The following is a 16,493-nucleotide window of genomic DNA, read 5'->3' as shown; positions in this document are numbered from 1 at the left end:
ATAGTTCAATCAATAGGAGAAATGAAGAAATAAGATTAGTGAAATAATTGGTTTGGATATCTCTAATATTATTTTACATTACAGTTAGCTAATGTGTACACAAATGGAAATTCCTATGGCAGAATTATTGTTTCACTTTTTAATTTTCTGTTTATAACCATGGATTTAGCAAACAATATGTATAGTATTGTGCACAGTGCATGATGCATAATAGATGCCCCCCCCCAATTTTTCTTTGTTCTCACTTCCAAACTAGAATAACTCCCTACTATATGCTCTCATAGCCTCTGGCACCTTTTTTCCTAGCGTGTAATTATTTGTTTATTTGTAGGCTTTAGGGATGCTAGATTTCGCTAATAAAAATAACAGATGCCCAGTGAAATTTGAATATCAGATAAACAATAAATAATGTTTTAATATGTTTTTCCTGTGCAACTTTTGTGACACACTCTTATTTAAAAATTAGCCATTGTTTATCTAAAATTCAAACTTTATTGGGCATCCTGGATCTAATCTGGAGATTCTAGTGGCTAATTCGTTCATATTTGTATCTTTCACAGACTACAAGTTTTAGGAGAACAGATACTCTGTTTTCCTCATCTTTGTATCTCCAGTATCTATCTGTACAAGGTTTAGCACTTCTAGATACTTGATCAGTATTGGTTGAATGCCTAAAGGGATGAATGATATGGAGGGCCACTAAGATTCAGAAAACTTAAAAAGAAATCCTTGCCATTGGGATGTCTATGGGTGTACTACTTATATGTAGTAAATATTCAGTCAATTAAAATGGATAAATAAGAAGAAAATTCCTTTAAAAGAGAGACTCCAAGCAACTGATTTTACTGGTAGAATTAACTTTCAAATTTAATTTTCAGTTAGTACTTTTCCAAAGACAGTTATTGCATAAATCAAGTTAGACTTGTATTTTTAAGTGTTATGGCAGATTGAAGCTAAACTTTTCTACCAGGATCTAAAACTAAAAAAGAGGCTTGGGCAGGACAGACAGGAGATGTTTCCAGGCCATATATGGAGTGGGTAGCATAAATTTTGAAATCTTTTATCATCCCATCTTACTTATTGAACCCCCACAAATGTTCTTCTCTACATTAGAAAAAGCAAAACAAGTTAATCTTGTAAAGTTTTGTTAGCTCATGAAGAGTTAGTGTCTTAAGTGTACTCTTGATAAGATTTAGTTTATAAACTGTGGAGCAGAGCTCACTTAGGTGAGTCATGAAAGTTTAGAAAACAGATGGTAGAAGGAGAAAAATGCCTTGGAAAAGCAAATAGAAATGCGGGTTTTATGTGGTAGGTACATGAATCTGGCTCAGTCACAAAGGCCTGCAAGTGAGGCCTTTTTTTGTGGCTTGAACCGAATCCCACATCAACATTCACCGAACTGGGCACCTGGGTCTCAGTTCTCTGGCTCTCCAAGGGAAAATCTGGCTCTTCAGTTAGGCAAAATTTTGGACTTATTTCCAAATTTCTTAATTACTCTCTTGTAAAAAGTCTTTTTTGTATTAAGGTATAATTGACATACAACATTAGTTTCAGTTGTATGACATAGTAATTTGTCATTTGCATGCATTGTGAAATGGTCACTACAATGTCTAGTTACCATCTGTCACCTTACAAAGTAAATACAATATTATTGATTATATTCTCCATGTTGTCCATTACATTCCCATGACTTATTTATCTTATAACTAGAAGTTTGTATTTCTTAGTCCCCTTCACCCATTTTGCTCCCTCCCCTCAGGCAACCACTCATCTGTTCTCTTTGTCTATGAGTCTGGATTTTGAAAAGACTTTTTGTTGTTGTTGTTAAAGGTCATATATCCATTAAATAAAATAATGCTGGAGTTAGATCCTCTTTGGCTCAAATCTTAAAGATGTGACCATTAGCAAGTTACTTGATTTCTTTGAGCCTGTTTTATTATTTATAAAAAGGAGATATTTCCACATATCTGACAGAGTTTGTATAAAGTTTAGACATAATACATATAAAATACCTAACATAGGGCATATTTAGTAAGTTCTCGATAGATGAGGACCAGAACAGGTACTCAAATGGAAGCTGTTATTTTCTTCACCATTATCATCATATTTGACAGATTATTATAAATGTAAAGCAATGTGGTTAGGAGTATAGCCTCTGGAGCAGGAAGGACTGTCTGGTTTCAAATCTGGGTTCTGGCATTTATCTGGGGTGACTTTGGGTGTGTCTCTTTTTCTCTCTTTCCCTGAAAATGGAGATAATTAGTAACATTTATGCTATAGAGTTGTTTTAAGGATAAAATGAGTTGATATGTATAAAGAACTTAGTACCATGCCTAGCACTTGGTAAGTACTTTATACATGTTAGCTGTTATTATTTTCTAGAAATTTGAATGCTAAAATTAAACACTTGGAAAGTTGTTTAAAGACAGTTAAAGACATCTTGATCTGTCCAAAGTTGACTTAGGAATAAATAGCGTATTGCTAAATTGATGTTAAGACAATGCTAACTTTAAAAACAATGTTTGCTTTTGCCTGTACTTTAGCTATTTCATCTGTGTAATTGAAGGAAAATCAACTATGGCCTCTGCAAGGAAGGTAACTGAGAAGCGGCATAACCCAGTGGAAAGCATTTGCAGAAAAATTAGAGCCATCCAAAAGAGAGAAGAGATTTCAAATTCAATTCAACAGATTATCAAATACCAGTCCAGCAGCTTTGATAATCCACAGGCTAATACCAGGAAAGGTTTTGAAGAGGTACTGAAGAAAATGTCTGCTCCTCACGTCGCTACACCCAGCAGTCACTTCTCAGGTTCTGAGAAGGATGGTGACTTCATTTCATCTCCTCAGATAGTGTCTCCAAGAACCCCATTATTCTCTCATCTCAGCTCTCCTGAGAATGCAACATACACTGCTATCCTCACAAGTTCTGAAAACATCTTAAGGCCGAGATGCTCCCAGAATTCTATATCATGGTATCACAGATCAGGAAGGGGATACCCTTCTGTAATAAAGATTTAAATAACTGTAATAGTGAAAATAATTTTAGTATCTTAACACTTGATTTTGATTCCACCTCTGATCAAAGCTCTGAAATTTTTACTCCTCAGGATTCAGTGGTGAACAAATTATCTCTGAATGAAGATGGTAAATATCTTTTAATATTTGTTCTTTCTATAAAGCAATAGCATATCACTTTCAGGATACCTGAACTAAAAAAACAAACAAACAAAAAGTGCAATCTACATTTTTAAAGCTTGGATGGAAACATCCATCTTTTCCTTTTTAAGTATGTTTGTTTCCTTTTTCTTCTATCTTAAAAAAATTTTTATATGTAAAAATAAGTATTTTCTATGATTTCAATTAAAAACTAGATAGAAATTCTGGATTGTATTTACAATCATAATCATTGGTATTTCTCTTCTGACCTGAAAACAAACTTTCTTCAGGGAAAATTAGAATGTCAGGATGATAATACATAGATATAGGAGAGTTAAAATTCATATAGTTTCTAGGTGCCTTGCTGAAAACACCATTTTAGCAATTTTTTTGTGTGAGAGTTAAAACATGTAAGAAAGTGTGGGTTCCATTGTAGAGCCAGTAATTTGGGCCAGAGGAGAATGTAAATTCTGCAGGCCAATTCCAATTGAAATTTTGGGAACTCTGTTTAGTTCCATATATGATAGGAACTGAAAAACAAAACAATGTAAAATAACACATTCTGTATAGCTAGTTTCTGCTTTCTCACTGTTTTTCTTTAAAATATTTCTATTTGTGTTATACTAATTGCTTTCTCACAGAGTGATTTTAATATCACAGGGCAAAAGCTCGTTTCCCTCTCCTTCATCTCTCCTTTTTATGTACTTTTACAAAATTTAAAAATTAAAAATGAATAGATCTTTCAAGACCACTTTTTTGTTTTATTTAAGTTAAATAGCCAGTATTATGAGCTGCTGTTCACTTATATATGTTTTTTTCTGTTAAAATTAAAATCGGAAAAAAAAAAATGCAGCACAGAAAGGCATTGCTAGATTTGCAAACTTTTTCTTCTAATAGAATGGAAACTAGTAACCAATGACGACGAGGAAGATGTAACCTATGGCACTAACAGGACCTGTGAAGAAGAGTTATTCACAAGTATTTTTCATGCATGTGACACAAAATGCAGAGGTAAGTTGAAAATTACCTCCTCAAATGATTGTAGTGTTCATCAAGTCATTCGTACTTTCTATGGTGAGAGAAAGGCAAATGGTTTTATGTGGTGCTCTGTGGGTCTGTGTCTACACACATGGAGTGTGCAACCTAACATGGGAGTAAGGATAGCTGTTGAGGTAGTGGTTATTTCTTAATAAATTCTTTGTACCTATTTTGCATATTTTACCAGTATCTTGAGTGATTTTATTGAGGTTATCAGCTGATTTACCAGCTTGAATCATTGATTGGAACTCCTGATATGTCACAGGTTTTGCCACACAAGAAATATATACTTCAAATATATAAAACCACTATACATGTTTAGCTCAAAATTTTTAATTTTAGATTTTCACTTCTGCTTTTTTTAGAGATGTGTTCTTTTAAAAATTTCCACAAGTAATTTTTAGTACATAAATGATTCATGCTCATTGTAATAAATTAATAACATATAAATAAGCGAAAAGGAAAAATTCATCAGTAATCCTATTTGCCCAAAAAACTATTGATTGTTTTATAACCTTCCACAATTTCCTCTGTCAATATGGTTTTATTTGGATTAATTTTTTCATTTTAGAATATTTTAAACATATACAGAAGTAGAGAGAATAATATAATGAACCCTTATATAAATGTCATAACCAATTATGTCTCATTTTTAACGCCACTCATTTTCCTCTCTTCCACTTTGGACTATTTTGAGATAAATCCAAGACATCACAATATTTCATCTGTAAATATTTCAATGCGTATTTCTAAAAGATAGACTGATTTCAACCACAGCTGCAATGTCGTTATCGTGACTAAAAATGTAACATAATTTCTTAAAGATCTTGTCAGTATTCAAAAGTTCTCATTTATGTGAGGAATTTATTTATTCTTAAATAGTTTAACTGTTCAAATAAATATTCAAGAAAGGTTTGTTCATAGTAATTAGTTGTATGACTTTTCTCTATTTTCCCTTTCCATCTCTTTTTGTTTCTATTTTAAGTTATTTGTTAACTAAACTGGTTCTTTTATCGCAGTTTCCCCCAGTATGAATTTTGGTAATTGTGTGCCTGTGGGAACACTTAACCTGTTTCTCTGATCAGATTTGATCAGATAAAAGTTTTACTTTTTTATTTTTGGTAAGAATTTTCATCGGTGGTGTCATGTATTTTTATCAGAAGGCAAAAAAAACTATTGATGATGAAAGCCTAAATCTGTTCTTTCATTGGGTGTTGAATGGTGATATTCTATCATTTCTTCCTCATGTATCAGCTGCTATAAGAGAAACTCTACCCTGTTTCATCAACTATTTGGTTGTCTTGAGTGTTGTTTCCTGAAGGAGAGGCAGGATAAAAGCTTGACTGTGTTTCTGATCACTTGAGAGTAAGTTGTGTTTTGTTGTTTTTTTTTTACCCCTAAGGGGACTAGTGTGTATTTACTATAAATGAGGACGTTTTCTTGCATGACCACAGAACAATGATCAAAATCAGGATATTTAACTTTGATACAATACTATAATTCAAAATTCTATATTCAAATTTTGTCAGTTGTCCCAATAATGAACTTTATAACTTTTTTGTTTCCTGGCCCAGGATCCAATTCAGAATCAATCCTTGTATTAAGTTGTCACATCTCTTTAGTCTCCTTATGTCTGGAACAGTTCCTCAGATTCCTTGTCGTTTGTGACCTTGACATTTTTGAAACTTGTAGGCCAGTTACTTTTTGAATGTCTGATATTTCCCCTTTATTCGGGTTATACATTTTCACAGACATTATTGAAGTGATGTTCCTCTCAGTACAATATATCCAAATTTTTAATTTTGATTCCTTGATTAGTGTGGTGTCTGCCATTTTCGAATTGGGCAGTTACTATTTTTCCTTTGTAATTAATAAGCAATTTATGGGAACATACTTTGCTATGTAAATATCCTATTTCTCAACAAACTTTCACTAATTTTAGCATTAGTAATTTATAGTAAGAAATATATATTTGTTCTTTGTTTCAATTCTGGGACAGAGTTCCTAAAACCATTGGAATTGAATAAGTAATGAGAGCAATAAAGGTCTTATTTTAATGAGGTGATTTTTAGATGGGAGCTGTTTGCTGGAGGAGCCAACCCATGATTAGAGTGTTGGAACTTTCAGTCCAAGCCCTCTGACCTCTGAGGAAGGGGAGAAAGGATGGAGATCAAGTTCAGTCACCAATGGGAAATGATTTAATCAATCAGGGCTAAGTCATGAAGCTTCCATAAAACCCCAAAAGAGAAGGTTAGAGAGTTTCTAGATTGGTGAACACATGGAGGTTTGGAGAGAGGGTCAAGCCAGAGACAGCATGGAACCTCTGTGCCCTTTTCCCATACCTTACCCTTTGCATCTCTTCTACCTGGCTGTTCTTGAATTATATCCCATTATAATAAACTGGTGACCTAGTAAGTAAAATGTTTCTCTGGAAACTCCAGAAAATTAATCAAACCCAAGGAGGAAGTTATTAGAACCTCCAATCTATAGCTGGTTGGTCAGAAGCCGGTGACAACCTAGACTTTGATTGACAGTCTAAAGTGGGGGTAGTCTTGGAGGACTGCGCCAATAACCTGTGGGATCTGACACTATCACCAGGTAGATAGTGTCAAAATTGAGTTGAATTATAGGATATACAGCTGGTGTCTAAGAATTGCTTGGATGTGTGGAGAAAAAAAACCCACATGTGAAAAATGCCGATGTCCCATTTTGAACAAAAGTGGTCAAACAGGAAGAATTTTCCTTTTTTGTTCTATTCAGGCACGCCCTCGTGAAGGACAACAGTCTGTTACTTAGCCTACCAATTTAAATGTTAACCTCATCCAAAACCCTTACAGAAACGTCCAGAAGAATACTTGACCAAATATCCAGGCACCCCATGGCCCAGTCAGGTGACACATAAACCATCACAGGCCTGAGGCCTTTCTATTTTGAGGTATATGATAGAAGGTTTAGAGTTTTAGTAAACAAAAGTGAGTTAAAGGCATTATTCTTGTTGGCTGTCCAGCTCCCGTTCCAATTCTACAAATAAGTAATAAAAATCATCTCTTTAAATATATTAATAATTTTTCCCTTTCCAGTATTCTCTATCACTGCCAAATGACATTTGCCATTAAATTAATATTCTCTTTAAAGTTACTCGGTTTCTGTTTCAACTGACCCCTCCTCTTAATTACTAGACTTTTCTTATTTCATGTTCTATTCTTAGCTTATTGAGGGAAGGATCTTCACTCCTGCATCCATCATGTCAACCTTCTGCTTATCCACCTTCCACCACCTGCTGCTTCCGTAAAGCAGACAGCCCAGGGCAGGTCTTAGAAGAAAAAGAGATGCTTATGCTTAAAGAAGATTGGTGTGTCAATTAGCAACTTAGTCTGGATATTTTTTTTTAAATTTATTTTAATTAGTTTCAGATATACAGTACATTGGTTAGACATCTATATAGTTCATAAAACAATCTCCCCAATTACTCCCTCCCTCCCCTGACCCTCCACCTGGCCATCATATTAATGCCAACTGCGTTTCCTCTGCTGTGTTCCCCAACCCCGTGACCAACTATCAACTACTAATTTATACCTCTTTAACCTTCACCCCATTCTCCCAGCCCCCCAACTCCCTCCTCTGTCCATCACCAAATTGTCCACTATTTGTGAGTCTGTTTTTAATCACTGTGTTCTTTTTATTCTTTAGATTCCACATGTAAGTGATCATATAGTGTTTATCTTTCTCTATCTGACTTAAATACCTTCTAGGTCCATCAAAGCAATATCCTTTTCCATCCTCTTCCTTTTAGTCTGTGTGTGTCTTTTAATCTGGAGTAAGTTTCTTATAGACAACATTTAGGGGTCTTGTTTTCCTTTCCATTAATCCACTCTATCTTTTAGTTGGAGCACTTAATTCTTTTCCATTTGAGGTACTTAGTGATAGGAATGTAGTTGTTACCATTCTTTATTCCTGTTTTTGATACATGATTTTTCTTCTTAATGAAGTCTCTCCAACATTTCCTGTAATACTGGTTTGATGGTGATAAATTCCTTTAGCTTATTTTTGTCTAGGAAGCTCTTTATCTGTCCTTCAACTCTAAACAGTAACTTTGCTGGATAAAATATTCTTGATTGAAGATCCTGTGCCTTCCTCATGTCGAATATTTTTTGCCAAGCCCTTCTGTCCTGCACAGTTTCTTTTGAGAAATCAGATGCCAGTCTTATGGATGTTCCATTGTAAGTAATTATTTCTTTTTCCCTTGCTGCTTTTAATATTCTTTATTTTTATTTAACCTTTGGCATTTTAATTATGATGTGTCTTGCTGTAGGCCTCTTTGGATCCCTGGTTTTTGGAATTCTCTGAGCTTCCTGGGATTTTACATCCATTTCCTTCACCAGGTTAGGGAAGTTTGCCATCATTATTTCTTCAAACAGCTGTTTGACATCTTGATTTTCTTCAGGTATGCCAATCAGATGGATATTTGGACCCTTAATAGTGTCCCATATTCTCCTTAAATTATTTTTATAGTCTTGGCATCTTATCTCTTGCCATTCTGATTGCGTGTCCTTGGCTTTCACATCCTCCAGATAGGGCATTTGATCCTTTTCTTTATTCATTTTGTGTATTCCTTTTTTAATTCTATTTAATATGCTTCTCACCTCAGATAATGTGTTCTTCACTTCAGACTGGTTCCTTTTTATAATTTCCATTTTTATGTTTTTTATCTCTTTGTTAAAGTTCTCACTGGGTTCATCTATACTTCCCAAAAGTTCATTGAGCATCTTAATAACCAGTGTTTTGAACTCTGCATCTGTTAGATTGCTTGACTCCATTATATCTGGATCTCTGTTCTCTCTCATATGGTTTCTGCTTCTTTGTCTTCCCATTTGGGCTGCCTTTCCATGTCTGTTTCTATGTACTAAGCAAAGCTCCTAAGTCTCCTGGTCTTATTAGTGTGGATTTGTGAAATAAGTTTCCAGTGGCAGTCCTGAGAGGGGTTCAGTTGCAGGCCAAATTTATCCCAAGCCTCTGTCCCTCTGGGGCCACCTGTTAAGATTCAGCAAGCAATCCACAGATGCTGTGCTTATAGTTGCCTCAAAAGGCCACACCAGAAACCGAGGACATCTGCCTCCAGTGTGAGTCTAGGTGCTGCTCAGCAAGGAGCACCTGACTCACTGAGGATATACCTGGATGTGACTTGGGTGGGACCGTGAGTTGGGGGAGGAGGGGTTTCAGGGAATCCTGGGCTGAGTGACCTCTGTTATCCAGTTTGATGACATCACGGCTATGGTGGTGCTGTGTCTGTGCACTGGGAGGGGGAGGGCTCAACAGGGAACAATGGATATCACCAGCACTTCTGTACAGACGAGTCTCGCCTCGGCCCTCACTCCAACAATGTCTCCCTGTAAGTCCCTGGTGCCCTCTGCGTGCAGCTGAATGGGCACTGGTGCTCAGAATGAGCAGGTCCGTCATTGCGAAAATCTGTTCGCGGATGCGGCCCCTTTGAGAGGCATCTGCCGCTGCCACTGCCGCTGCTGCTGCCGCTGCCGCAGCCTCCGTCTCACTCAACCACTCAGGACTGCACAGCCCTGCGTCCTTGCCCTGTCCTACTTTCTGCTTTCTTGGATTTCTCCCTAGTTGTATGCCTTGTTCATCTAGATCCCAGACGATTTTTCTTTGCTGCTGCTCCTTTCCGTTACAACTTTGATTTAGTCACCAGAGGGTTGAACAGAGCCTCTATCATCTATGTCATTTATTTTCTGCTCGGTCTGGATAATTTCTGAATGCGATTGTAGGACTGACTATCTAAGAATGGCCTCTCTACTCTGATTCCCTCCACAAGTCAGTACTTACTTGAGATTGACATTTCACATAGGGCAGAAAAACTTTCTTCACTGAATGCTTTTTAAGGAAAGAATGGCAGACAAAATAGTGGCATTTTGTTTACTTCCCACAGTGATTACTGATTACATATCATCTATATTTAAACTTCAGAACAACTCCTATAATAGGTATCATCATCTTCATTTCACAAAGAAACAAGCTCAAAGAGATTAATTTTCCCAAATCCAGATGACTGGCATATTCTGGGCCAAGATTTGACACTAAGTCCATTAGACTCCAGCCAAAGGCCAGTGCTCTGACCACTCTACTATGTCAACTCAACAGGACTGTGAGGGTTATATAGTATGTTTCCAGGACCCAAGGAACCCGAGAGAATTAAGCACCTCATTTATAAAAAAATAACCTATTTTCCAAAACTAATTTGCCTTTCTTCTTCCTAAGGCTCAGTAGGAATTGATAAAATAATAGATTACCTGAGACAAACAGCTAGTCCAGATTCTGAAGAAGGTGGCCTTGAGGAGCTGTGGAATATGCTTGATCCTGAAAAGAGAGATCTGCATGTGGATCTGGAAACTTTCCATGCTATCATGAAAAGATGGATGGCTTGCCTTAGAAACAAATGGTAATCACAGCCCCGGCAGCAATCATTTTCAGATTCTGTTTTAACAATTGATTGCAGTAAATGCTAATCATTGTTTTCTGTGTTGATGGAAATATTATAATTTGGTGCTTCTCACTCTAGTATGTGTTGGAATCACCTGAATGATATTATCTGCTTCTTGGCCACTCACGCCCCTCCCCACTCCATAATTCAGTGTGTCTGGGGTGACACCTGATAATTTACATTTTTAACAAGATTCCAGGTGATATTGAAGCTGACTATGGGAGGAGATGATGGGCACACTCTGAGAACTACATTATACTACACATATGAATTTATATATGTTAATTATGTTAATTCTGATAAGACTCTATTGTGATTGGGGGCAGCACATATTATGTTCACACAGAGAATTGAGCCAGCATAGGAGTCAGGCAAGTTATCGATACTGTCCAGCAAATCTCCAAATGCATTTAAACTCGGAGTCAATGGCCTTTTGAGTTCAGTGGGAATGATTAGGCTGTGAGTGTAATTTAGAAGTCTCGGATATAGGGAAGTTAAAAGGAAAAGGAAAAAATAGTGGAGTAGAAAAAAAGTGAAGATGGAGAATGACACCCATGATCTCAGGTGCCCCTGATGGATACTGGAGAAGAGTCACCTCTTCACAGGATCCCAAATTCCTGTGGCTTTTACTCAGCAATCTCCAGCTATCAGCTAATAGATACTAGGGATTTGTTTAAAGAAAACTTCAAGCCCAAAGAATGACAAAACTTGCTAGATTTCATAAGGATATAATGTATAAATGACAAGAAAAAGTGATTGAAATGTTGTTTGACATACATAAGTTAATTATGAGGACAAGAAAAATATACAAATATTAGTGACCAAAAAAATACAAATAAAGACAACATACAATTTTTGCCCATCAGTTTAGCAAAGTTTTAAAAGAAAGACTCTATCTCATGTTGTTATTATCCCAGAGCAGGTGGAAAAATAAGCCCCTTCTCACACATTGTAGCCAGTAGTGCAAGGGTACAGTTTCTTTTTTTTAAGAGCAATTTAAGAACGTATGTATTAAACCCTTAAAATATGCACTCTATTCAAGCTAGTAATGTAACTTTAAGGAAAATAACCTATCATATACTCTAATCTGTGTGTAGAAAGCTATTTATAATAGCAATGAATAAAAGCAAGCCAAACCAAATATATGTGGACAGATATAATACTTCCATATACCAGAATTCTAAATAATCACTCAAAATTGTAATTAGGTATTTGACAAGTTAAATATTCATATGTATTTCAAATAACAGGCCATAAATTCATATATGTAGTATAACCTCATATTTGTAAAAAATATATACATAGGAAAAAATAGGGAGGAATATATTCCAAAATGATTATATTTGCATGATGAGTCTGACTTTTTTCTTATGAATTCTCTCATTTTTTCCTAAAATATTTAAGTTCGATTGTATAATAAAAATATCAGTAATCTAATTATAAAATGGGGTGAGGGAAAAAGAAAAACTAATTTTTAGAACAAATGTAAAGGAAAAGAAAAAAACACTGGAGGTATAAATACAAAATATAAGAACAGAAACTCAAATGGTGATGGGTGTGTAGTAATAATGCTGAATGAATTATTCTGCTCAGCTACCTTTTGGCAGACATCTGACATTGAAATGCAATGAGATGTAAGTACACATTTAGAGAATTTTGTGGCTGCTGCAGAAAGATAGTGAAAGGTTAACAGAACTAAAATCATAATTTGGAGACCCTTAGAAATGATTGAAATTTTAATTTGTTTATTTTAGGGATTAGAGCTAGAGTTTGTATACTGGACAGAGGCCTGCAGAGAGGGTTCCCCAAATTTCAGGAGTAAAATGCTCAAAGTACAGTTAGGCTGGGTTCTACTTGGTTTTTCATGGGAAAGGGAAAATGATAACACCATCGATGCATTTCAAACTATTAGTTGTTTATGACTTTCCTTCCCAATCCTTTAAGACAAGCTACCTCCATGAATGTCTACTTATCGCTCCAAACTATGTCGACTTCCTAATCCACTGAGACCTCCATCCCCTGATCGTAGCTGCTGTGCATCACCACCTGCCTATTTCAGCATGCACGTTTGCTTTTTCATGTTAGATGAACAGTTTATGGAAGTGGAAGTAATGCCTTTTGTTTCTTTTTTATGACCATGGCTAAGCACAGTATTGGGGTCCAAATAGTTTCTGGATGAGTAGATGGTTTTTAAAATCCAGAGAGAAACACCTGAATAGAAAAGTACAGAGCACATTTGAAAACTTAGCTAAGCTTTTGTCTGGCAAAGAATCTTAGCTCACTGGTTTTGGTTTTTGGCTACAGGAAAGGAGCAAATACTGGATCAGGTGGCACCATCAGTGATTCTGTTTTTGAACGGGACAGCATAAGGTCTGGTGGAGCAAGTATGTATGTGTTTCTTCAGAATTATTCTGCCACTTTCTTGTGGTTTGGAGAAGTGGATTTTTCATAAAACTCTCTCATATGTATTTTAGTTAAGATGACCACAGACATAACAGCGTCTCTGTCACAGAGCTTCGAGGCTTTCGGCGGAGACGTGTCTAAAGGAGTCTTGTAAGCATTCTTGTAACACTTTCTCAAGTGCTTTAAATTTTATTATTTACTTCATAGGTCTGTATATTTTACTTAACATTAAGTCACTTGGACCTTTTTTGTGGTAGAGCTAACAAAATTTATTTTTAACTCATAACTATTCTATCCCAAATGCATTAGAACTAGATTTACAAGGATCACAAATTATATAAAACTAGTATTACATCGATTAACATTTTCTCACTCATGAAACCCTTCTTCTTCATTGACTTCATGTGTTTTCCATAGAAAACACGTTCCATTTAAAGTAGAGTTGTGACATTGACCTCAGGCTCTTTGAGAGATTATTTTTAAAATATTTCTTTAATAATACTTTAGAAATGAATGAGAAAAGTTGTTTTCTGCTGAGTGTGTGAGTTTTAGATATTAAGGAGAGATGATTTCTGTCTCTTCCTTAGTTTATCTGTGCCACTTCAGGTTTAGCCATGCAAAAACATGGTGTAAGAACAATGTACCCAACCTGTACTAAGCACTGGGATTAAGATATTAAAGAGGAAGCGACCTGGGACTCCATGAAACCTCAATCTAGACTCCCAAAGAGTTTCTAATCTAATGTCTAGGGCAAGAGGGACAAGTGTTAACAAGTTGTATGAACTAGTAGGAAAGATGGGTACTAAATTGTGAGCTACAGGCTGCAAATACAAGGCTAAAAATTGTTTCCTAGTTAAAGGCCTATTAAAACTTGCCCAGATCTCTTGACTGAAAGAGTAATGTGTCAGTTTATTTCAGAATCTCCCATTACCCAGGCAGAAATAAGAACTCTTCATTGTAGGTGAAAACAAATGTTGGGAGTGAGGTGGAAAGGAATAAACACAAGCTGTGCAAGTTGACTTCGCAACTGGCAAGTGCTGAATACCTGGCAATTTTGGAAAAATCTTTCATGCTATTATAATAAATGCTGAATAAATATTTATTGTATAAACAAACTACATTTATGAGGATGGAAGAGGATAAAGTAGAAAGTCTCATAGGAACATTTAAGTCTGTTTGAGCTTAACTGTATGGCTTATTTTGATTAGAAGGGATGAGAGATGTTGAAGATTATTTATTCTCATTTATTCTTTCACCTGCAGAGAGGTATCTGATTTGATTACCTATGTAGCAGACCTGCATTTCAACAAGCAGAAATTGGAGGAGGAAAATAATAAGTTCAAGCTGGCATTGGAAACCTTGGAAGAAGCTAATAGCCAGTTATCAGAGGATTGTACTGAATTGCGCCTTCAGATAAAAAGGTGAGCCATAGTGGAGTATTGTATATGGGAGCTTTCAGTACTTTTTTACTTAAAAAAATATATGATTTTTATAATTCACATAGCATAAAATTTACTCCTTTAAAGTGTGCAATTGTGTTTCTTGGTATATTCACCAGGTTGTGCAACCACCACCATAATCTAATTCCAATACATTTTTATCACTCCTAAAAGAAATCCTGTACAGATAAACAATCCCCCACTTCTTCCTCCCCTCTGTCCCTAGCAGCCACTAATCTATAGATTTACTTATTCTGGACATTTCCTATAAATGGACTTATACAATGTATCTTTTGTGACTGGCTTCTTTCACTCAGCATTAATGTTTTCAAACTCGTCCATATTGTAGCACCTATTACTACTCCATTCCTTTTTATGGCTGAATAACAATCCATTGTTTGGCTATATCCCATTTTGTTTATTCATCAGAGGATGGACTTTGGATTATTTCCACTTTTTGGCTCTTATGAATAGTGCTTCAGTGAGCATTTGTATACAAATTTTTGTGTGAACATGTTGTTAGTTATTTTGGATTTATACCAAGAGTGGAATTGCTGGGTAGTAACTTAGAATTTGAAGAGCTGGCTTACTGGTTTCCAAAGCATCTGCACTATTTTATATTCCCACTAGCAATGCCTGTCAGTTTTTTTCTAGCAATGATGTTCTCTTTGCCATTCAAGGTAGTGTTCTCTGTGAAAGACCAGTATGCCTAGGGGCTAAGTGTGGACCTCTCCAAAGTGTTCTGTGGTTTGGTTGAACTTGTACTCTATGCAAAGTCCCATGGTATTATGAGAGATTCATGGATGAGTCGGGTTTAAAATGTGCCCTCAGGGTACCTAAAGCCTAGAAGGATGATAAAGTTCACCAACTTTAGCTTAAGGTAGAAAAAGATAAAGGACCTAAGAAACAAGCCAAATAAAGTGTCAAATACGGGTAAAATGGGTTGCAGGGAGATGTTCAGGCATTGGGAAAAAAGCAACACGATTCTCACAAAGTCTGTGTTTAAGCTGTTATAGATGCAAATATTCTGAACAGAAAGGTTTTAAGTTAATTTGAAAAAACAGTAAAGCATTCTTACCATGGACTCTTACCCTCATAATTTTTGACCAGCCAGTCCAGCCTCCAAACCAATCTATAAAAAAACAAATAAACAAACAAACAAAAAAACAAAAAAACCTACCTTAAGCTCTCTTCATTCCATAGTTGGCTTATTATTTATTTGAAATATAAGAATTCAAATTTTTTTTTTTAAAAAACTGTCTTAGATGAATGTGCCAGTCAGGGCTTTTGATTGCAAGCACTAGAAGCTGACTTTTAAGTTAAGCAGTAAAGAAATGTATTTGAAGGGAATTGGGTAACTCACAGAAGAACAGAAAGGCTAGGGAATTTGGATGGGCACAAAATTAAGCCTTTGTGTCCTCTTTTCTCCGTCCTCTACCTTTTCAGGAAAAGCCTCTGTTTCTTTTGTGCTCATAGTCTGTTTTTGATATTGTCCAGTTGTCTTTTCATAGTATAATCTATCTTCTATATTAACTGTGCCCATGTTAATGGGAGGAACTGTTCCTTATCCATCCTGGTTACCCTAGTGCTTAGTAGGATGTCTTCTGTAGACTAGCACTCCCACCCTTCCAATTGCCTGCAGGCCAAAAACCTTGTCACCTTTCTTCTTCAGCCTTCACTTCTAAATCAGTAGCAAGTCGTGTTAAATTTACCTACTTTTATCTCTCAAACAGAGTTACTTCTTTCCATTTCTATATCTGCCACATAGTTCAAGTCATCAGTACCTTTCACCTGGATCACTATAGCAACCTCCTGATTAAGTTTCTTGCCTTTTCCAAAACTTGTGCCACACCTGCAGGAATGCTCTTCCAAAATGCCAGTCCGACTACATCACACCCGTGCCTTAAACGCTTCAAAAGATCCCTATCTTATTCAGGATAAAATCCAAATTCCTTTGTCTGGTT

The 16,493-nt window shown here is 35.9% G+C and overlaps 1 protein-coding gene across 1 annotated transcript in view; it reads left to right on the top strand.

Annotated features, from left to right (window-relative positions):
* Positions 1 to 2,577: 2,577 nt before the first annotated feature.
* Positions 2,578 to 16,493, top strand: part of LOC120618350 (inositol 1,4,5-triphosphate receptor associated 2) — a 36,215-nt gene continuing 22,299 nt past the window's right edge. The window contains 7 exon segments of the mRNA XM_039882480.1: positions 2,578 to 2,962; positions 2,965 to 3,144; positions 4,054 to 4,167; positions 10,465 to 10,645; positions 12,992 to 13,071; positions 13,162 to 13,240; positions 14,353 to 14,511. Coding sequence (XP_039738414.1) covers positions 2,578 to 2,962; positions 2,965 to 3,144; positions 4,054 to 4,167; positions 10,465 to 10,645; positions 12,992 to 13,071; positions 13,162 to 13,240; positions 14,353 to 14,511 — 1,178 coding nt within the window.

Source organism: Pteropus medius, unplaced genomic scaffold (genome assembly GCF_902729225.1).
Source record: "Pteropus medius unplaced genomic scaffold, Ma_sr-lr_union100, whole genome shotgun sequence".
NCBI lineage: Eukaryota > Metazoa > Chordata > Mammalia > Chiroptera > Pteropodidae > Pteropus > Pteropus medius.
The sequence above is the reverse complement of the archived record's forward strand: the minus strand, read 5'-3'. Positions and strand labels throughout refer to the sequence as shown.